Genomic DNA, 23,969 nt, shown 5'->3' on the forward strand with positions numbered 1-23,969 from the left:
TAAGACCAGAAATTAGCCCAAGCAAATTATTTGTATTTAAAGTTCCCCAATGTGCTTTCTGTTGGTGAAAGCAAGCTTAGATCAGTCTGCAGGAAAGAAATATCAGAGTTGTAGATATGAGTTGACACACTTAAGCCTGGCAATATTTAAGCAGAATTTTTGAAATGCCAAATAAAGTGCCTGATAAGATGAAATACTTGATGCGTCACATTAGCACCAATCAAGTAAACATCCATCATGGACTTGAAGAGAGTTGCTTTGTTATAGTTTGCTGTCTGGGCTGTACAGGTTTATGAATACAAAAGGAATAATGGAACTGCTGTATAAAGATTCACAGTTGCACAGACCTGTTCGTCTCAATACTGGAGGATTTAATGTCTCTGACTATATAAAGAGATTTGCGGTAAGATTTTCAAAGTTTACACTCAATTAAAAATGAATATAACCAAATAAGTAAGCCTGTTAAATAGAATCAAGTCTCTTATGTTGAGTGAAAACTATTTAGAAGTGTAGAATGATACAATCAAAGTCTGATAATTAAGCCTGTACTCTTTTATTTGGCTTTATTGATAGAAGAGCTTGTGCTTAGCAACGCGGGTCAGGACTACCCTATCGGAGAGTTATTGCATTAACAAAATGCGTTCACATATTGATTTAAAATAGAAATGACAAAGAACAAAACAAAACATGTTTCTGGTTTCAATCGATGAAACCCAATTAAGGCAAACTAGACAAAGAGTATAGATTTAAGGTTTATTTTGCTAAAACCCAGTCACTGCTAAATTAGCCCCGAGACTTGTAGGACTTGTACAGCATTGATTTAAATATTAAGATGAGGGTTATTCTATCTGAATAAGGACCCATTTGCTAAATTTGGATGGTTTTAGCCTCAAACAGAAAATTGGTGCTCTACCAGCCTGAAACATGGCACAGGGGAACAATTTAAAGAGATGCTCACCTCCATGAGCCTCTGTATGGACCTGAGCGAGAGAGAGTGCTTAGATGATTTCTGATGAACATCTACCATTTGCAAAGAGCCATACCACTCTCATGGGGCTGCATCTCAGCAGTCTCATTCTGCATGAGAGTACAAAAGTGAAGAGATGCTCTAAAGGACCTGTCAATATTGTCTTTCATGCTTTGCAGGTCAGAGGACAACCTAGAGCCCAGAGGCTCTGTCAAAGCTGTTAGAGTTGCTATCAGAGGTGCTATTGTTGTAAGTCCTAATGCAGTGCTGATGAAGTTGAATATTCACTCCATGGTTAACTGTAAGGTCCAAATGTCAGGTTTGAAGGCTCCAGGCAAGTTCGAGTTGGTTATCCATTCTCTTTGCCATGATGTGGAAGCTCAGTAGGAGGCGGTCTAGTTCACTTAAACGTTATTGCTTTATAGCCAACAGATCTTTTCTGTAGAAACAGAAAATGGAGCAGGAGTAGGACTTTCGGCCCTTTGAGCCTGCTCCATCATTCAATTTGATCATGGCCGATCCTCTATCTTAACACCATACTCCCGCACTCTCCCCATGCCCCTTGATGCCTTTAGAGTTGAGAAATTTATCTATTTCCTTCTTAAATTTATTCAGTGATTTGGCCTCCGCAGCCTTCTGTGGTAGAGAATTCCACAGGTTCATCACTCTGTAAGTGAAGAAGTTCCTCCTCATCTCAGTCCTAAATGGCCTAGCCTGTATCCTGAGACTGTAACCATTTGCTCTAGATGCCCCCAGCCAGAGGAAACATCATCCCTACATCCAGTCTGTCCACCCCTGACAGATTTTTATACGGTTCAATGAGATTCCCTCTTATTCTTCTAAACTCTGGTGAATACAGGCCTAGTCAACCCAAGATAAAAGAAAAAAACAATAGATGCTGGAAATCCAAAACAAAAATAAAAACACCTGGAAAAACTCAGCAGGTCTGACAGCATCTGCGGAGAGGAATACAGTTAACGTTTCGAGTCCGTATGACTCTAGTCAACCCAATCTCTCCTCATATGACAATCCTGCCATCCCAGGAATCAGTCTGGTGAACCTTCGCTGCACGCTCTCTATGGCAAGTACTTCCTTTCCCAGGTAAGGAGGCCAAAACTGCACACAATACTCCAGGTGTGGTCTCACCTAGGCCCTGTACAGCTGCAATAAGACATCCTTGCCCCTGTACTCAAGTCCTCTCACAATGAAGGCCAATATATCATTTGCCTTCCTAATTGCTTGCTACACCTGCATTGTTGCTTTCAGTGATTGGTGCACAACGACAGGTTCCTTTGTACATCAACTATTCCCAATCTATCACTATTTAAATAATGCTCTGCCATTCTGTACTTCCTACCAAAGTGGATAACTTCACACTTATCCACGTTATACTGCATCTGCCATGTATTTGCCAACTCACTCAACCTGTCTAAATCACTTTGAAGCCTCTTAACACCCTCATCACCACTCACATTCCCACCAAGCTTTGTGTCGTCAGCAAATTTGAAAATATTACATTTGGTTCCCTCATCCAAATCATTGATATATATTGTGAATAGCTGGGGCCCAAGCTATCCCACTAGTCAGCATCTCCAACTCTGAAAAAGACCCATTTGTTCCTACTTTCTGTTTTCTGTCTGCTAACCAATCCTCAATCCATGCCAATATATTACCCCCAATCCCATGTGCTTTAATTTTACACAATAACCTCTAATGTGGGACTTTATCAAAAGCTTTCTGAAAATCCAAATACACCACATCCACTGGTTCTCCCTTATTTATTCTGCTAGTTACGTCCTCAAAAAACTCCAGTAGTTTGTCAAACACTATTTCCATTTCATAAATCCATGTTGACTTTGGCTAATCCTGTTGATATTAACTGAGTCTTCTGTTAAAAAATCCTTTATAATAGACTCTGGCATTTTCTCTACTACAGATGTTAGGCTAACTGGTCTGTAATTCCCTGTTTTCACCCTCCCTCCTTTTTTAAATATTGTGATTACATTTGCCACCCTCCAATCTGCTGGGACTGTTCCAGAATCTACAGAATTTTGGAAGAAGACAACCAATGCATTATTTCCACGGCCCACTCCTTTAGAACCCTGGGATGTAGATTATCAGGTTCTGAGGATTTATCGGCTTTCAGTTCTATTAATTTCTCCAGCACTATTGTTTTTAAGTAATATTAATTTCCTTCAATTCCTCCTTCTTACTAGACTCTTGCTTCCCTAGTATTTCTGGGAAGTTATTTGTGTCTTCCTCTGTGAAGACAGAACCAAAGTAGTAGTTTAATTGCTCTGACATTTCCTTGTTCTCCCATTTCGGACTGTAGGGATCTACATTTGTCGCCACTAAGCCTTTTCTTTTTACATACTTATAGAAGTTTTCACAGCCTGCTTTTATGTTCTTTGCAAGCTTACTCTCATACTCTACTTTTACCCTCTTAATTAATCTCTTGGTCCTCCTTTGCTGAATTCTAAACTGCTCTCAATCTCAGGCTTGCTACTTTTTCTAGCAACTTTATATAACTGCTCTTTGGATCTAATACTAACCTTAATGTCTTTTGTTAGCCATGGTTGCGCCACTTTTCCTGTTGTATTTTTGCGCCAGAAAGAAATGTATAATGTTTGCAATGCATCATTCGTTCTTTAAATATTAGTCATTGCCTATCTACTGTCACACCTTTTAGTGGAGTCCCTCAATCTATCTTAGCCAACTTATGCCTCTAGCTTTGTATTTTCCTTTGTTTAGATTTAGGATCCTTTGCTTTCCTATGTTGTTGGTACTAATATAGACCACGACCTCTAGCTGTTCACTACCCCGCCCCCCACTTCAGAATGTCCTGCAGCTGCTCAGTGATATCCTTGCCCTGGGCACCAGGGAGGCAACCTATCATCCTGATGTCATGTCTGCAGTCGCATAAACGTCTATCTGTTCCCTTTATGATAGAATTGCCTATCATTATTGCTCTCTCACTCTTTTTTCTCCACCCAGTGCAGCTGAGCCACTCATGGTGCCATGGCCTGGCTCTCGCTGTATTCCTATCAATGAGCTGAGAAACCCAGTAGTATTCAAAATGAAAAAAATCTGTTAGAGAAAGAGAGGGCCCCAGAGGACTCCTGCACTACCTGCCTATTGCTTTTACTCTGTCTAGCTGTGCACTCTTTACCTGCAGTGTGACCACCTCACTATACATGCTATCCATGAAGATCTCATCATTGTGGACAGTCCACAGTGATTCCAGCCACAGTTCCAGTTCCAAAACACGGATTTCAATTAGCTGCAGCTGGAGACACTTCCTGCACACCTGGTCACCCTGGACCCTGGAGGTGTTCTTGACTTCCAACATCACACAGGAGGAGCATTCCACTTGGCCAAACTGCCCTGCCATGGATTACCCATAAATTACTCCCTTCACTTTTATTTCCTCTAGTTTAGAGAATATTAAGGACAGAAGAAATACTCACCAGGTCCTTCTTACCAAGGCCACTGCTCTTCTTAGTGTGGAAAGGTAGAAAATGAAAGGATCCCTCCTTACTGAACTCCCTCTCTCACCAAACTCCAACTGAAGCACTCTAATGCAGCCCATAGCAGCACTCCAGTGCAGACTGAAGCAGTACTGTAAATGGCTTGCTTTTATGCTGTCTAAATCTAGCTTCTGAAAACCTGGTTAAGCCAGGTAACTAATTAAATAGCTGCAGCCGCAAGCAGATCTTGTATAACCCCTGTTTTAAAGCTGGACTAACACTCACCTTCTCCCAACCCAAAGGGAAACTTTTAGTTAGCTGCTAAATTAAAGAAAGATTTAGATAGATATTAACCCTTAAAAGTCCCTCGCTTACCAAACTCCAACTGAAGCACTCTAATGCATCCCATAGCAGCACTCCAATGCAGATCCTTGAAAGTCATCATCTCTGCCTTCTGCTGCAGGACTAGGATGAAAGGTTGCCCTCCAGTAAGTTGCTTCTTGGAACGTCCTCTCCACTTCTTCATGCTCTTGCTCACTTGTGCTCAGTGAATCTTGACGTGTTGACCTCTCCACGCTAACTTCTTTATGCTAACCTCTACGCTGTGCAAGGTTCCACTTCCTGAGATGCTGCTTGCTTCAGCATAGTTACAGAATCTTCTGGAGGGATGTTGAGGAGTAGGCGTGATTATGGACCAAAAACAAGATTTACACATGGCGGTCAGGGTCATAGCTGAGGTATTAAATGAATACTTTGCATCTGTTTTACCAAGGAAGAAGATGCATCTGATGAAAGAAGAGGTAATTCAGACAGTAGAACGGTTTAAGTTTGATAAGAGAGTGGTATTGGATAGGCTACCTGTACTTAAAGTTGCTAAGGCACCAGGACTGGATGAGATGCAACTGGAGATACTGAGGGGAGTAAGAGTGGAAATTATGGAGGTATTGGCCATAATTTTTCCGTCTTCCTTAGATGCAGGGCTGATGCCAGAGGACTGAAGAATTGCAAATGTTACACCCTTGTTCAATGAAGGGTGTAAAGATAAGCTCAGCAACTACAGGCCAGTTAGTTTAACCTCAGTGGTGGGGAAGCTTCTAGAAATGATAATTTGGGACAAAATTAGTAGTCACTTGGGTGAATGTGGGTTAATTAAGGAAAGCCAGCAAGGATTTGCTAAGGGGAAGTTGCGTTTAATTAAGCTGCTGGAGTTTTTTGAACAGGTAACAGAGAGGGTTGATGAGGGTAATGTACATGGACATGTGGTGTACCTGGACCTCCAAAAGGCATTTGAAAAAGTGCCACACAACAGACATGTGAGACAATAATTGGCTAAGTGACTAGGAAACAAAAAATGGTGGTTAATGGATGTTTTTTGGACTGGAGGGAGATTTTTAATGGAATTCCTCAGGGGTCAATGTTAGGACCCCTGTTCCTCCTGCTATATATTAATGACCTAGACCTTGGTGTACATGGCACAATTTCAAAATTTGTGAATGATATAAAATTGGGAGCATTGTGAACAGTGAGGTAGATAGTGCAGAACTTGAAAAGGACATCGTCAGGGTGGGGAAATGGGTGGAAAAATGGCAAATTAAATTTAATGTAGAGAAATGTGAACTGATTCATTTTGGTAGCAAGAACATGGAGAGACAGTATAAAATAAAGGATATAATTCTAAAGTGGGTGCAGGAGCAATTGGACATGGGTGTATATGTAGATAAGTCATTTAAGGTGGCATGACAGGTTGAGAGGGTGGTTAATAAAGCATACAGTATCCTAAGCTTTATTAATAGAGGCAAAGAGTACAAAAGCAAAGAGGTTATGTTAAACTTGCATAGAACACTTCCTCTGGAGTACTGCCTCCAGTCCTGGGCATGACACGTTAGGAAGGATTTGAAGGCATTAGAGAGAGTGCAGAGAAATTTCTTGAAAATATAGAGTATAGTGGAGGCAGGTTCAATCAAGGTACTTGAGAGGCAATTGGATTATTATCTGAAAATGAAGAATGTGAAGGGCTATGGAGAGAAGGCCGGGGTGGCACTAGCAAAACTGCCTCCTCGGAGAGCCAGTGTAGACATGACAGGACAAATGGCCACCTTCTGTGCTGCAACCATTCTGTGGATTTTTTTGTTCGGCTCTTCCTCTGGACTCACTGTGCCCTGTAAAGCCTCAGGATCTGGGGGAAGAGCGGGACAAAGGTTAATAGTTAGTGGCAAGGGTAAGCAGAAAAAATGAATGACTGCTGAAAGTAACAGCCCTTTGTCATACAGAGTTTGTAAGAATCAGATTTCAATCAGAAAAGAAAGAGGGTGAGATAGCTGTAAACACTTGGGACTTCTCCTTCTGCTTCTCCAGAAGTCATGTACCGTAGGAGAAAGATGCCATGGCTGCCTGCTCCCTGTTATTGTGCACCAGCTTCTTCTGTAAGTTTAAGAAGGAAGGGAATGTGTTAGTGTTGGCTTAGTGAGATGTTCTGAACATGAACATATCAGGGTAGAATAGGGTCACTGATTTGTTAAAGATGGCAGAGGTGTGAGGAAGTGAGGGAAGTGATAATGAGAACAGCAGCAACAGAAGGAAGTTCAGTGAAGTGTGCAACAGTGATTGGAGAAGAGAGATGGAAAGCTGGCAAGGGAAGGGTTGTTAGTGCTGAGGCTGCTTGTAATACAGGGTTAAGCAGAGAGTAATGAGAGGTTTAATTAAGAGTTTTATCTTAGTATCCCTTGTGAGATTATTTAAATTTTTCCACATTGCAGTCACGTCCTTGGAGCAATATTTCTGGCACTGACCTGTTCTGCCACCTCTGGCCATTCTTGCCTTGAAGCTGATTGGGATACATTCATTCCTCTGGTTAGACAGATGAGGTGCTTCCTCTTGCCAATCTTCTCCACAAGAATCCTCCAAAGCTGCATTTGAAAAGTGGAGAGCCCTTACAGCATCTCTTCTGCCTGCAATTTTAATGAAGTTCGGAATGAAATTGTTGGGGCCATAGCATTCCTTATCTTTAAGAGGACTTGGCTACTTTTAACCGGCATCTGATATGCCACCCCTCTTTTTAAAAAGCTGCTAATGAAGAGCCCGAGCAGCATCAGTAGCTAAGTGCGCAGGGGTGTTAATTTTATAAATTAAAGTTAACTGTCTACAAGCAGGAGGAATTCATTGGATAATCATTTATGCACATATAAAGAGATGCAGTTGCAGCCCCTTATTGGTTATTTGAAGGGGCTGCTCCTTAAGTTTTGGTTGCACTTCAGCCCCACACTCTGATCTTTGGCCACCCAGTTCGGAGGGGGCGAGCAGGGTGGAGGACCTCCTTATAAGCCTGCTCCTGGACCTGGCCAAAGTGGTCATTCACAGGTCCAGGTAGCAGGCAATTGCGGGGGGGTCATTTGGCCCCACTGTTTGCCCCTCTTTTGTGGCTACTTTTGCGCCTGGATGTCTCTGGAGAGGGAGCATGTGGTGTCCACCATGAGGCCTTCCATGGCCAATAGGCTTGCAGAGGCTGGAATGCATTATAGAAAGATAAGAACATAAGAATTAGGAGCAGCAGTAGGCCATTCGGCCCCTCAAGCCTGCCCCGCCATTCAATAAGATCATGGCTGATCTGCCCCAGGCCTCAACTCCTCTTTCATGCCAGCTCCTCATAGCCTTCAATTCCCCGATAGTTCAAAAATTTATCTACCTCCTCTTTAAATGCATTCAGTGATCCAACTTCCACAACTCTCTGGGGTAGAGAGTTCCAGACATTCACTACCCTCTGGGAGAAGAAATTCCTTTGCATCTCAGTTTTAAATGAGTGTCCCTTATTCTGTAACTATGCCCCTAGTTTGAGATTCCCCACGAGTGGAAACATCTTCTCAACACCTACCCTGTCAAGCCCCCTCAGAATCTTGTGCGTTTCAATAAGATCACCCCTCATTCTTCTAAACTCTGATGAATAAAGGCCTAACCTGTTTAGCAGTTCTTGATAAATCAACCGCTTCATTCCAGGAATCAGCCTAGCGAATCACTTTTGAACTGCCTCCAATGCCAGTATGTCCTTTCTTAAATATGCAGACCAAAACTGTACACAGTACTCCAGGTGTGGCCTCACCAACACCCTGTACAGTTGTAACAAGACTTCCCAATTTTTAAATTCCAACTCCTCATCAATATAGGCCAAAATTCCATTTGCCTTCTTAATTACTTGCTGCACCTGCACGCTAACTTTTCGTGTTTCTTGCACAAGAACACCCAGATCCCTCTGTACTGCACTTTCTTGGAGTATCTCCAGTCAGGTTTGCAGCTGGCTTTTTAACCCCTTTTCTTGTATATTCCTGGAAGGGAAAAACAAACATGTCTTTCACCCAGCATCTGTTTTCTTTCAACTCAGATCATGTCCACATTCTGAGATATAACTCAACAGGAGATGGTTTCTGCTGAGATGTAGTAATTGGTCTCCATTGTCTCTGCAATCACAGGAGGTTAAAGTTTAGTCTTTTGCATTGCATTTCTTCCTTTCAAGTGTTTCTGTCTGAAGTAGGCCTTGACACCTTTTTAGGTGCGATATTCCATGCTCTTGCTGTATTAGTTGGTCAAGTGTAATCCGCATAGGAATTTTTCAGAAAGTGGTTTATTTACATTCTGAGCCAGATTTTGCTTGTATGTCCTTTTTAAAAAACACATGTCTTCCTCAAAAAGTTCAAGTAATTTGGGTTGTGATCCACTGACATGACACTGGTCAGGTTATACCTTGAGTAGTGTGTCCTGTTCTGGTTGTCGAGAAACAAAGGAAACATTATATAATGTCTTTAACTTAGAAAAACATCTCAAAGTATTTTACGAAGTTGTAATAAAAAGATGGATTTTCATCTGGAAAGGACATGCTCGAGATGTGATCTCATAGATGTATGGTAAGATAGTATCAATCTGAAATACTATTTTAAACTAAACTGTGGGACTAGGACAGGGACTAGGACACATTCACATGATAGAAGTTATCTTTAGGACAGATGTCAGAAAGTTCTGCCTCATGCAAAGAATAATCAAAATGTGGAATGGACTTTCAAGCAGTTACTACATGCAGTGTGAACGTGTGATGAGACAACTAATTTCTGTTACTTGGTAGAAGATGTTGACTTGCAATTTGGTTGTATGCCACTGCAGTTTGTTTTGGAGGTAGTGCCGTGCTGATAGACATTGAACAAGTTTCAGCAAATCTTCTGCCATAGATGTTTGGTGGTGAGATAAAAAGAAAAGTTGCAGAACTTGTGCAAAATTTCAGATCTGAGATCATGTGACAGAATGCTACTGGGTATGGTAACTATAAATAAATAATGGTCGAGCATAGTCTGTTACACAGCCATCCACGTGATGCTGAAGTTGGCAGATTTGCTGCTGCTGTTGAAAAAGGAAGTACTGCCCCCAGGGACTCAATATCTGTCATTACTTCTTTGCACAAGATACTTATGTTAAAAATGAAAAGAAAGCTATGAATGCCGGAAATTTTAAATAAAAATAAATCTTGCTGGGAAAGCACAGCAGTTCTTTGAAAGGGAAAAGGATGGGTTCATGGTAGTCAGTTTTAACACAGAGCACTGTCAGCATATAATGAACATCCATCTATAATATATTCAAAATCTTAAGCCTGCACGCACTTCCTGTACAAAATCTTGTTGTTGCCATTTTTTCCCATGATTTTCACAATTGTAACAAAAAACATTCTCTAAAATAGCCAGTGCAAACTTATCATGCAGTAATTACATCCTCCCACCAATGGTGTTTTAATGCCTCATTGTTGCATATTTTAGCTAATCACTGTACAGAGAAACTGCTTGTGGGGGTATTTCCTTGGGGCTTCTTCTGCTCTGTCACTGATACATCAATGGAAACTCCAACTACGTGCACAAAAACGGAGGCCAGAATTTTATGGCCCCGTCATGGCAGGGGCGGGGCTGGAAGATGCGGCAAACAGTTCAAAAGTCCATTGACTTCAGCGGGACTGCAAAATCTCACTGGCGGGAGGGGCTGTAAAATTCCGCCCGGGGTTTCTGCTGAAGTTATGGCAGTGGAATGGGTGAAGTCCTCAGGAAATTAAATTCCCCCGGTTCCAGCCAATTCTATTTCTCAAATTGCATTCCATTCTCTCAAGGAATTGTATAAAATAATTAATAAAATAAATTTTATACATCAAATAATCTATGACATTTACAATAGGAAATAAGTTACCTTAGGTTCTCCTGCTTGAGTTATCTTCCGCTAACCCTCTTTCACCTCTCCCTACCCCATGTGCAATGCCATGGGATGTTGACTCTCAAAAACCTTGCAAAGTGTATTCACTTCCTGTCCACAGATCTTACTTCCTGTTTTTATGATTTTTGGTCATGTTACTGGCTCAACATTTACCACTGTAAATTGCTATGTCAACTTTTTTCATTAAATTTTGCAGGATCAGCTATCACAATGTAATCATAGGCTGTGACTCCAATCATGGCTCCTTGGAGAAAGTTTCTGAAGTCTCCCAACTCCCTCAACTTCTTGTATATAAAAAAGTCTAAAGAAAAAAATCACCCTCTATAGGCAACATTCTTACAATAATAAGACAAATACGAGAAAAAAATAGTGAATGCATGATTACTTCAGCCTTGGCCCTGTGGTGGCACTCTTGTCTCTGAGTCATGAGGTTGTGCATTCAATTCCCATCTGAAGACGCAAGCACATAATCTAGTCTGACACATCAACGGAACAATGGAGCACTGCAATGTTGCAGGTGCTATTTTACAGATGAAGTGATGGCTGGGTCTACCTTTTTAGGTGGAAGTAAGAGGTCCAATGGCACTATTGGAAATAGAGTAGGGAAGTTCCCTTGATAGCCTAGCCAAAGATTAGTTCTCAACCAACATCAGCAAAAGTATATTAACTGATCAATTATCTTATTACCATTTATGAGATCTTTCTTATGCAAAATTGGCTATAGAATTTTTCCCACAAGCAACAGTGGCCAAGATTTTCTGGCCCTGGTGTGGGTGGGGCCCGCCGTGGGTGAGGCGGTGCCCCAGCCAGAAGTCCATTGACTTGTGGTGGGACTGGACAATCCTGATGGCGGGCAGGGTGCGGAAGATTCTGCCCAGTGACTATGCTTTAAAATTGAAGTTATTGTATTGATTCAGGCAATAAGATACACTTACCTTATAAGCTTTAATCACTTAAGATATTCAATGTAACACAGATACCAGGGCGATACAAGCTAAATCCATCACTAGTATCTAAAACCTGTGGTAACCTTTGGATGGATCAGCAAACTTCTTGCAAAACCCAGCTTTAATGTTCTCCTGCTCATAATGTCAACATCCTAAAGGTTCACTGTAGAACAAAATATGTGGCATATACTATACTTTCTGTATGGGGTCTTGGTGATTTTAATATGTGTGACATGAAGTTTCCTTATTATGCTGATTACTTTTTAGTAAGTGCTGACAGGAGTAATAAAAAGCTTAAAGGGATTGAACTCTGAAATTACCACTTTAGAAAATAAATCTTTAAAAACAAAGATCAGCAGATGGAAACGGTGTACAATAATTCACAAGAAATTTGTAGCAGAGGCAGAAAAACAAAGGTAATTTGAAGGCACGCCCTGAAATCTGTACCATTTGAAATACATGCGTGACATGAGCCTTCCACTGCAAAGGTGTCATATTGAAAGACAACGCTTGATGAATGGATTTCTTCTGGCCTGCTGGAAACTTACCACAGAATAAAAAGGAGAGAGGACGGGATGGGGTTTAATGACATATCCTACCATGGCATGTTGTAGGCAGGCAACAAACAGCTCTGTGGTGAGCAAAGAAATAGATTGGACTGCAGTACATGTGGGTCATAGGTCACATTTCCCTAAAAAAGTAGAGCTGTTATGAGAATAAGCACAACTCAAGAAATTAGAAATCAAAACAGAAAATGCTGGAAAAATTCAGCAGGTCTGACTTCATCTGTGGAGAGAGAAACAAAGTTAACGTTTCGAGTCTGCATGACTATTTGAAACATGGAGCAGAATTTTCTGAGCCTGCTGGCGGTGGGCTTGATAGGTGGCATGCACAGAAAATATGGTGCGACCTGCTTCACGACAGCATGAAGGCAAGCCGCGGTCGTCTGCTTAGCCAGCCAACGATGGGCTGCATTTCCCGCCAGTTAATTGTAATACATCAGCATATAATTAAAAGGACATCCCGCCAGGCTCTTGGAACCCCACCATATTATCCGTCCACATTGGCGGGAGAGCACGCCGACGTGTTTCACAACAGCACGCAAGCTATGTGCACTTGGCGGCCTTCATTTTGGGGGAACTGAGGTGAGTGAGCAGCAGCATTTCCCACAGCTCGCCGATTGTTTACAGGCCTTAGGGGTGCAGGGGGGCAGGGGCAACTGATGTCTGGCCCCGGAGGCAACTGTTGAGTGGGGGGGGTGTCCAGGGGCAAGTGCTGGCCTGCCTCAGAGGCGATTGCTGAGTAGGGGGGGGTGGTGGTCAAGTGCTGCCCTGGTGCTGCATCCCATGCACAGGCAATCGAGGTGGGGGCAGGGTAAACGAGAGGAGTGGCCGCACATTAGGGACACCTGTATAAACTGACCATGTCTCTGCAACTGAGGCAGATCAGGCGCAGCCACAGTGATATGACTGAAGTCGGGCTCCTGGTCAAGCAATGTGGAGGCACCAAAGAGCGACCAAGCACTCCATGCCTTACCCCCCCCCCCACCCTGGCACACCGCCACCCCCCCCCGGCACACTTCGAGTCCGCCACCGCTTTATTGGATTGTGGAACAGTTGGACTGCACACGTTGTACAATCTCCTCGCCAACTCTGGCTGTGTAGCAGTCACTGCTGGAGGCACTCACAGCCCCTTGCAATCTCAGCATCCCAGTTTGACCAGTGTCCCCCATGTTGCAGGTTGACAGGGCAGACATGCAGCACACTCATCTCTGACCATCCGAGGTGTAACCAGCACTCTCCGGAAAACATTAAGGGGCGTCACACAGGGTCGGGAAAGGTGCTAAGTACAGACATGATAACCATGTTTCTCTCTCTCTTTCATGCGCAGGAGGACCACGTCAGGATCATGAATCCTGGTGACCTAGCTGTGTGCCTGATGGCCTACAGAGACCATAGAAGACAAAAGAGATAGCGACTGAGGCTCCCGGCCACGCAAAGGCAGGAGCAGCAAACTCATGAAGAAGGGGCAGCAGGGGCTTCCGCACACACTGCCCATAAGCGACAGCGAGCCGTGGCTGGTCGGTGCCTAGCGACACCCGGGGTCCATTGACGTTGCCTGCCATTCCTGCAGATGACTGAGAACCAGTGTTGCTGATGACTGGGCTTGTCTAGGGACCTGGTGGCTCACATCTTCCACTTACTGCAGGACTTGGCGCCACGGGGACATGGAGGGCATTCATTGCCAGTGGCTGTGAAAGTGACCATGATGCTCAATTGCTATGCCAGTGGCTCCTTTCTGGGCTCCACAGGTGACCTCTGTGGGATTTCATAATTCGCCACCCACAAATGCATCCTTGAGGTCAGGGATGCCATCTTCTCCATGGTCCACAACTTTGTGCATTTCGCCTGGGACCGGGACAGCCAGGATGCAAGGGCCATTGGATTCGCCCTGATCTTGGGATTCCCACCAGTGCAGGGTCTTTCTGCCTTCAGCATCTCAGCCCTTCATGTGGTGCTCAGGTCTCCATTGCTACACTCAGTGGACTTCATCAACTGCGAGGGCTTCCAATCACTGAACGTGCAGCTGGTATGCGGCTACCAGAAACGCATCCTGCAGGTATGCGCATGGTTTCCAGGGACTGTGCACGATGCCTAGATCCTGAGTTACTCGCAGATCCCTGCAGTCTTCCAGGGTTCACAGAGGCTGCAGGGTTGGCTCCTTGGCGACAAGGGCTACCCACAGAGGCCGTAGCTGATGACACCCATGCGGCGGACTCAGACTGCAGCAACACTATAATGAGACTCATGCAGCTGCTTGCAACTTGGTAGAGCAGACCATCGGGATGCTGAAACTGAGGTTCCGGTGCCTGGACCGGTCTGGTGGAGCCCTGCAATACAGTCTGCAGAGGGTGTCATGCATCATCGTCGCCTGCTGCAACCTTTACAACCTGGCGATGCCACAGTGAGAGGAGCTGGCTGAGGAGGAGATGGAGGAGCTGCACATCTCCTCCAATGAGGAGGACGCTGACGGGGATGAGGGTGAAGGGGTCGTCAGTGATGGCAATGACGGGGATGAGGGTCTCACACTGGATAGACGAGGTGGGCGCATTTGGGAGGCCCTCATAGCTACCAGATTTGTGGAGTATGATGACGACTTGCAGTGATGTCTCCCCGTAGATCCTCACATCGCAGTTGTGAACATTTGAATTCTGTCTGGCTTATCACAGCGCCAATACCCTCTGTGAGAATGCTCCTGTCATGGAGATGCAGTGGAGGCCCTAATAGCCGCTTGATGAGGATGATGACAACATGCAGTGAGGACACTTCATAGATCTTCACATAGCCTCTGAGAATATCTGACTCCTGTCTGGCCGAGGGCAGCTCGCTCGCACTCCATGATCAAGGCCTTCTCAGAGAGACAGCCATGAAACTTTAGACGCATCTGATGCTGTATCCGCCTTCAGCATCTCAGCCCTTCAGGAGCTGGTGCAAAGCATCACTGTTTGCAGATGCTGGCAATATGGGGGCCAGCCCCACCTTAAAGTTGCAGAGAGCACACAGAGAGTATGAGGGAACTCTGTGGTGCCTGCTTACTACATTCTGGCAGCACTGCTAAGGTGCAGGCATCAGTAATGTTTCCAGGGAGTGTGAGGCTGGACCATCACTGTGGTCTGAAGGCTGCACAGAGCACAGGGAAGAGGCCCTGGACTGAGACACCCGCCTTTTATCTTGTGCAGAAACGTTTCACATCTGAGTGACAAGAACACTGCTCACCAGAACAAGGAGTCACAGGCAGGGAGACATTCTTAGGAGTTTATTGACAATAGTGAACATTATGTACAAGTGATCAATACTCGTGATCAGGCTGTGCAACTACTTTTACCTAACTTTTCTAACCCTGCTGGTCCGTCTTGGTGCTCCCTGGACATCCACAGCAGAGGTGGAGGCAGCCTGCTGACTATGACGCCCTGTCTGTGATGACTTTGGCGAACGTCCTCTGACTTGGAGGGCCCCAGTCTGCTTTCGGTGTCCTGCCTGTGGCAGTGGCACCCCCCTTGGCCTGTGAAGCTGGAGCTGTGGAGGTCACAGGGAGAGGAGAGTCATATGGGCCAGTCACTCCCAGAGTCCATTGGATGGATGGTCCTGGAGTGTGCCCCTGCTGATCCTCCTCCCTATGGGTGCCCGAGGGACCCTGGCTGACTCCATGAGTGGAAGGGGTAGCTGGAGTGAGGTCGAGCTGCCTAGCACCCCTCTTGCGTACACACTGTTGGAGGCCAACTATGGGTTCAGCGATGGAGTTAAGCCCACGCAGCAGTGCTGGAGTAATGTCCTGGACCAAGGTCTCCATGGTGGCCGCCATCCTGCCAGTGTTGACCTCGGTGTGCTGCAGAGCCGCTGCTATCACCTCAACCTGAAGATGGATAGACTCCTCTGTCCCTGTTCCCTAGCTTGCCGTTGCAGCTCCAGCAACTGTGACATGACTGAGTACAGAGGCTCATCATCTGACTCGGACTCAGCAACATTCTGGCCTCCAGCAATCCTCCAAGTGCAGGGGACCTGGGAAGTCCCTGCCTCCGCCTGCTATCAATCGGAAAGTGCGGCGTGCTCACCAGATTGTGATCCCCTCCCACCGAGGTGTACGTCTCTGTGCTGGCGGAGGGTGTGGGTGAGCGCTGTGATGGGACTTCAGGGAGGGTGCCTTCAGATTCCTCTTCAGAGGTTTTTTCAGAGCTTGCTTGGAGGCCCTTGGTCATGGACTCTGTCAGCTGTTTGGTGGATGTGCCTGTGAAAGCAAGGAACGATAATTAGTTCATAGCAGTGGCCTGTGAAAGAGGACACATCATTCACAGAATAGTTGTCTGATGGATGTTGCACTGCTGGATCCTCACTTGGTAGAGCAGCGCTGACCTCACCATCAGCACAGGACTGCTCCCGATCATCGCCGGCCAACTGAATGGCTGTTTTCAAATTCTGTCAGAACCTTAATTTAATTTCCAGCATCCCTCCACTTGTCTGCGACCTTCCCTTCCTGTTGTGAGCCAGTTTGTCCTGCATGGATAGAGATGGGGAGAGTGTATCAGGACCCCTGCCAGGCCAGATGATAAGTATGCCTGGCCTGTGTGGGTGGTGAATGGTTCCATGGATGGGATGAGGACAGTGATGGTGTGTGTGAAAAAGTGAATGGTGATGACCCCTGCACTGGCAGTGAGTGAGGGCCCTATGAGTGTGTGAATTGGAAGTGATTAAAAGAGTGGCTTACCCTGGCAGAACGGAGGAGATCATTCATCCTTTTGTGGCACTGGGTGGCTGTCCTTTGCAGGGTGTTTGTGCTGCCACTTCTTTCTAAGTCGGGTTGGTGACATTGCTACCCATCCTGCGGCCAGATCAGGAGTAGAGCACATTCCGGTGGAACTCCACGGCATCCAGCAGTCACTCGAGGGACCCGTCATTGAAGTGGGGGGGCTGCAGTCTTTTTGCCTTTACTGGCCATGTCTAATGGGCCGTGGTGGTGAGTTGGTGGTGATAAGCGATTTGTTGGTGGCTGCCTTTTAAAGATGGCGGCTGGCGTGATGCAACAGCACGGTGATGGCGGGTGGGTGAATGAGAGCCCGCCTGCCATGGAAATGGCATGTTTCCGGGGAATAAATAAATAATGAGGCAGGCTTGGGAAGATATGGTGTGAGAACCCACCATTTTCGTCAGCGGGTGGAATTCCATTTTACCCTGCTGCTACCGCACTTAGTGCAATTCTGGGAAAATTCCACCCATTAACTCTGTTTCTCTCTCCACAGATGCTGTCAGACCTGCTGAGTTTTCCCAGAATTTTCTGTTTTTATTTCAGATTTCCAGCATGCGCAGTATTTTGCTTTAATCAACACATTAGAAAATTACCAAAGGGACAATTCTATTGAGGCCAATCTATACAAAAAAATCCAAAAAAGCCATTCATTCATAATAATTGATCAGTGACTGCGCACGTATTATTCTTTGGAAAGTGTTTTATAAAATCCTTCTTGTACTAGAACTGACCAGCCTTATTATAGAAACTAATATGTTACAGTCTTTGCCCCAGTACAGGTCTTCAATACTGAGCAATACCAGTTAGTGATGTAAAAGATGAGTTACATGGGCAGTAATTATTTTGCTGATGGTGTAATCCATTAAATACACCTGATGTTCATAATGAAATAAGAGTCAAAATAAGTACCCAAGCTCAGAAGAGAAAATATGGAGAGTTTAGTTTTAACTATGTCACAGAGAGAGGTGTGCATGTATGATTTGATTACCCAAATAAACGGCAAATTAAAGAGGGGGCTAGACCGTGTTTCTTTTTCCCATATGATGCTATTAATATATAAGGAAGAAAACAATATATGGTAGTGTTAGAACTTTTGACATTTGCTTCCAGTTCTGCACATTTTTATGTTCCATTAGGTAAGTAGATGCTTGTCAAGTGTTCAATCAGCTGAAATGTTCTGATACTTTTGGTTTTTAACATACATCTAAGACATTCCATCCAGAATATTAATAGGAGCAAAATTGTTGTAAAAAAACATCCGTGGTCTTCCATATGCTGGAGTTAAATGGTGCAGGGTAATTAGGAATATTTTTAGCTGTCAGAAAACAACAGCATGTAAGTAACAAAATATTTTAATTCTCTTTTATTCATCCATGGGATGAAGGCCAGCATTTATTGCCCATCCTGAATTGCCCTTGAGAAGGTGATGATGAGCTGCCTTCTTGAACCACAGCAGTGTATGTGGTGTAGATACATCCACAGGGCTGTTAGGGAGGGAGTTCCCAGATTTTGACCCAGTGACAGTGAAGGAACAGTGATATAGGATGGTGAGTGACTTGGTGCAAAACTTCCAGGTGGTGGTGTTCCATCTAACTGCTGCCCAGCACCTTCTAGATGTTAGTGATCGTGGGTTTGGGATTTGCTATATAAGGAGCATTGATGAGTTCCTGCAGTGCATCTTGTAGTATGTCAATGGTGGAGGGAGTGAATGTTTGTGGTTAGGGTGCCAATCAAATGGGCTGCTTTGCCTTCAATGGTGTCAAGCTTCTGGAGTGCTGTTGGAGCTGCACTTACCCAGGCAAGCGGAGAATATTCCATCACACTCCTGACTTGTAACTTGTAAATGGCGGATAGGCTTTGGGGAGTCAGGCGGTGAGTTACTCGCTGCAGGATTCCTAGCCTCTGACCTGCTTTGTAGTCACAGTATTTATATGGCTAGTCCAGTACAGTTTCTGATCAATGGTAACCTCCACAATGTTGATAGTGGGGTATTCAGTGACATTAATGCCATTGATTGTCAAAGGTTGATGGTTAGACTCTCTCGTTGGAGATGGTCATTGCATGGCATTTGATACTTGCCACCTGTCAGTCTAAGCGTGGATATTGTCCAGGTCCTGCTGCATTTGGAAATGGCCTGCTTCAGTATCTGGGGAGTCGCGAATAGTGCTGAACATTGTGCAATCATCAGCGAACATCCCCATTTCTGACTTTTTGATGGAAGGAAGGTCATTGATGAAGCAGCTGAGGATGGTTAGACCATTTGACCATAAAACGTAGGAGTAGAAGTAGAAGTTGGCCCATCGAGTCCGCTCCACTTTTCAAAGAGATCATGGAAATCCTCAACTCCACTTTCCTGCCTTTTCCCTATAAATCTTGATTCCTTTATAAATCTAAAAATCTGTCCATCTCAGCCTTGAATATACTTAATGACCCAGCCTCTCAATCCTTATGCAGTAAAGAATTCCACAGATAAAAGCAAAATACTGCGGATGCTGGAAATTTTTTGGAAATTAATTTTTAATTTTTATAAGTACATTTCCCCCCCCCCCATTTCTATTATTATTTTAAAAAAATTATTTCTATTCATTGTTTTATCCCCACCTTTTAGCCTATTTTGATCTTTACTCCCAAACCATCCCCTCCCCCCACCCCACCCCTACTAGAGCCATCTGTCACTTGCTCATCCTGCCTTCTACTCTTAATGTCACCATTAGTACCTTCTTTAGCCAGTATCACCACCGTCAGCACCCCTTCGACCTTTTGTTTATGATATCTTTTGTAATCTCTCCTTTGCCTCCACCTATCACTGGCCTTCTATCCAGCTTCATCTGTCCCCCTTAAACAGTATATATTTCACCACATTTCTACTTCTCTTTAGTTCTGAAGAAGAGTCATCTGGGCTCGAAACATTAACTCTGTCTTTCTCTCCACAAATGCTGTCAGACCTGCTGAGTTTTTCCAGCAATTTTTGTTTTTGTTAAGAATTCCACAGGTACACTACCCTCTGAGAGGAGAAATTCCTCCTCATCTCTGTCTTAAATAGGTGACTCCTTAATCTGAGATAATGCCCTCTGGTCCTAGACTCTCCCACAAAGGGAAACAACCTCTCAGCATCTACCCTGTCAAGCCCCCCTAAGAATCTTACACGTTTCCGTAAGGTCACCTCTCATGCTTCTAAACCCCAATGAGTACAAGCCCAAGCCACTCAATCTCTCCTCATAAGAAAATCTTTCCATACCCGGGATCAATCTAGTGAACCTTCTCTGGACTACCTCCAATTCCAGTATATCTTTCCTTAGATAAGGGGACCAAAACCGTTCACAGTATTCCAGATGTGGTCTAACTAGTGCCTTGTATAGTTTTAGCAAGACTCCACAAATTTATTATTCCATTCCCTTTGAAATAATTTCATTTGCCTTTCCTATTACCTGTTGCACTTGTATTCTAGCTTTTTGTGATTCATGCACGAGGTACCCCAAATCCATCTGTGCTGCAGCTTTCTGCTGTCTTTCTCCATTTAAATAATATTCAGCTCCTCTATTTTTCCTGCCAAAGTGCATAACCTCACATTTTCCCACATTATATTCCATCTGCCAAGTTTTTCACCACTTACTTAACCTGTCTATATCCCTCTGTAGACTCTGTCATCCTCACCACTTGCCTTCCAATCTATTTTTGTGTCATCCGCAAACTTGGCAATAGTATATTCACTTCCCTCATCCAAGTCATTCGTATATGTTGTAAATAATTGAGGCCCCAGCACTGATCCCTGTGGCACTCCACTAGTTACAGGTTGCAATCCTGAAAATGCCCCCTTATCCAACTCTCTGTCTTTTATTAGTTAGCCAATCCTCTATCCATGCTAATATACTATCCCAACACCATGGGATCTTATCATATTAAGTAGGCTTATGTGCGGTACCTTATCGAATGCCTTTTGGAAATCCAAATATATTATGTCTACTGATTCTCCTTCATATATCTGCTTGTTACCTCCTCAAAGAATTCTAATAAATTTGTCGAACATAATTTTCCCTTCATGAAGCCATGCTGACTGCTTGATAATATTATGCATAAGTGCTTGATTAAAAGATTTTATGCAGCAATTCTTTTCTCAACCAGCACTTGATGGAAATTTAAACAGTAATACTTCCCTTTCTACTGGTGGGGTTTAAAATGACAAGTATTACATTACTAGATTTCAGAGATCTCACATACAGCGAGATGCTGATCCTGCCTTGAGCGCTCAGAATTACAGGCCCATAATTTTCTAATGTATGGTCAGTGGACAAAGTACATTACTTGTGCATGAGAAATGGAAAATCTACCCTCAAGGTTTAAACTACACAGTTTTTTAAAAAAATCAGACTCGGCATCTCTTCTAGTGGTGCTGCGAAAGAGATTTCTAAGCACTGACAGACCAACTTCAGACAAATTTTTTTTTTGCAAATGTTAATTAAAACATGAATTCTGCTTCAAATAATCAATACACAATAAAAGTAACAATTTAAAATACACATATTTCCCAAGATGTACACAAAATGGATTAAATTGTTAAAAAGGACTTCTTAAAAAAAATGATTCGAGGGCGTTTCCTAGGACATTACCCCAAGGAACTCCTGTGGTGATGTCCTGGAGCTCAGATGACTGACATCCAACTACCACAACCATCTTCCTTTGAGCTAGGTATGACCCCAACCAACAGAGAGTTTCCCCCTGATTCCCATTGACTCCAGTATTGCTGGGGCTCCTTGATGCCACACTCAGTCAAATGCTGCCTTGATGTCAAGGGCAGTCACTCTCACCTCACCTCGGGAGTTCAACTCTTTTGTCCATGTTTGAACCAAAGCTGTAATGAGGTCAGGTGCTGAGTGGCTCTAGCGGAACCCAAACTGAGCATCAGTGAGCAGGTTATTGCTAAGCAAGTGCCTCTTGATAGCACTGTTGATGAGCCCTTCCATCACTTTACTGATGATCAAGAGTAAACTGATGAGGTGGTAATTGGCCGGGTTGGATTTGTCCTGCTTTTTGTGGACTCTGAGATACCTGGGCAATTTTCCACATAGCCGGGTAGATGCCAGTGTTGTAGTTATACTGGAACAGCTTGGCTAGGGCGCGGCAAGTTCTGGAGCACATCTTCAATAATGTTGCCGGAATATCATCAGGGCCCATAGCCTTTGGAGTATCCTGTGCCTTCAGCCATTTCTTGATATCCTGTGGAGTGATTCGAATTGGCTGAAGAGTAGCATCTGTGATGCTGGGGATCTCTGCAAGAGACCTGAGATGGATCATCCACTCAGTACTTAACGCTGAAGATTGCTGCAAATGCTTCACCTTTATCTTTTGCACTGATGTGCTGGGCTCATCCATCATAGATGGTGGGGATATTTGTGGAGCCTCATCCCCCAGTGTGTTGTTTAATTGGCCACCACCATCCACGACTGGATGTGGCAGGATTGCAGAGCTTAGATCTGATCAGTTGGTTATGGAATCACTTAGCTCTGTCGATTACTTGCTGCTTATACTGCTTGGCATGCAAGTGGTCCTGTGTTCTAGTTTCACCATGTTGACACATTTTTAGGTATGCCTGGTGCTGCTCCTGGCATGCTGTCCTGCACTCTTCATTGAACCAGGGTTGATCCCCTGGCTTGGTGGTAATGGTAGAGTTGGGGATATGCCAGGCCATGAGGTTACAGATTGTTTTTGAGTACAATTCTGCTGTTGCTGATGGCCAACAGCGCCTCATGGGTGCCCAGTCTTGAGTTGCTAGTTCTGTTCAAAATCTATCCCATTTAGCACAGTGGAAGTACCACATAACACGATGAAGGGTATCCTCAATATGAAGATGGGATTTCATCTCCACAAGGACTGTGCAGTGATCACTCCTACTAATACTGTCATGGACAGGTGCTTTTGCAGCAAGCATGTTGGTGAGGATGAGATCAAGTATGTTTTTCCTTCTTGTTGGTTCACTCATCACAAGCTGCAAACCCAGTGTAGCTGCTATGTCATTTAGGACTGGGCCAGCTCGGTCAGTAGTGATGCTACCGAGCCACTCTTGGTGATGGACATTGAAGCCCCCCACTCAGAGTACATTCTGTGCCCTTGCCACCCTCGGTGCTTCCTCCAAGCGGTGTTCAACATGGTGGAGCACTGATTTATCAGCTGAGGAGGGATGGTATGTGATAATCGGTAGGAGGTTTCCTTGCTCATGTTTGACCTGGAGCCATGAGACTTCATGGGGTCCGGAGTCGATGTTGAGGACTCTCAGGGCAACTCCCCCCCTACTGTATACTACTATGCCACCACTTCTGCCGGGTCTGTCCTGAATTGCGTTTTCTTTTGATTTTCAGACCTATGATTTATTATGAATTATTAATGATGAGTAGCAGCTAAAAAATACAAACAAGATTTTAGTTTTTGTTTTACAACCTGAAACAGTACCACCTTATTTTCTGCATATTCAAGGTTGTACAGGCTGTTTTTCTCAGCTAAGTATAGCAATACACTGTCCCTGGTAATTGCCTGAGACTAAACTAGATTTTTTTTTGCAACCATGATGTCATATTTGACCTCAGGATGAACTTCCGACCACATATCTGTGCCATCACTAAGATCACCTATTTCCGTGTCTGCAGCATCTTTTGACTTCCATCCCTGTCTCAGCTCATCTGAAGTTGAAACCATCTCCCATGCCGTCTAGGCTTCACTATTCCAAAGCACTCATGGCTGACCTGCCAAGTTCTACCTTCTATAAACTTGAGGTTGTCCAACACTCTGCTACTGGTCTTCAAATCCCCTCCAAGTCCTGTTTACCTATCACATATATTTGATATGTGCTTGCTGACCTACTTTGGCTCCTGGTTATGCCATGCCTCAATTTTAAAATTCTCATCCTCGTTACCAAATCCCTCTGTGATCTCACCCTTCCCTATCTCTGTCATCTGCTCCGATAGCCCACCAATATATATCTGCTCCCCCTATTCTTTCCTCTTGGGCAGCCCCAATTTTAATCACTTCATCATTGATGGATGTGCTGCCTCATCCAGAATTCTT

General features: G+C 44.3%; 1 protein-coding gene across 1 annotated transcript in view; it reads left to right on the forward strand.

Annotated features, from left to right (window-relative positions):
* Positions 1 to 230: 230 nt before the first annotated feature.
* The window catches only part of mylk3 (myosin light chain kinase 3), an 87,368-nt gene continuing 63,629 nt past the window's right edge, over positions 231 to 23,969 (forward strand). The window contains exon 1 of the mRNA XM_041192356.1: positions 231 to 403. Coding sequence (XP_041048290.1) covers positions 293 to 403 — 111 coding nt within the window. The 5' untranslated portion in view covers positions 231 to 292. The remainder of the gene's footprint in view (positions 404 to 23,969) is intronic.

Source organism: Carcharodon carcharias, chromosome 7, assembly GCF_017639515.1.
Source record: "Carcharodon carcharias isolate sCarCar2 chromosome 7, sCarCar2.pri, whole genome shotgun sequence".
NCBI lineage: Eukaryota > Metazoa > Chordata > Chondrichthyes > Lamniformes > Lamnidae > Carcharodon > Carcharodon carcharias.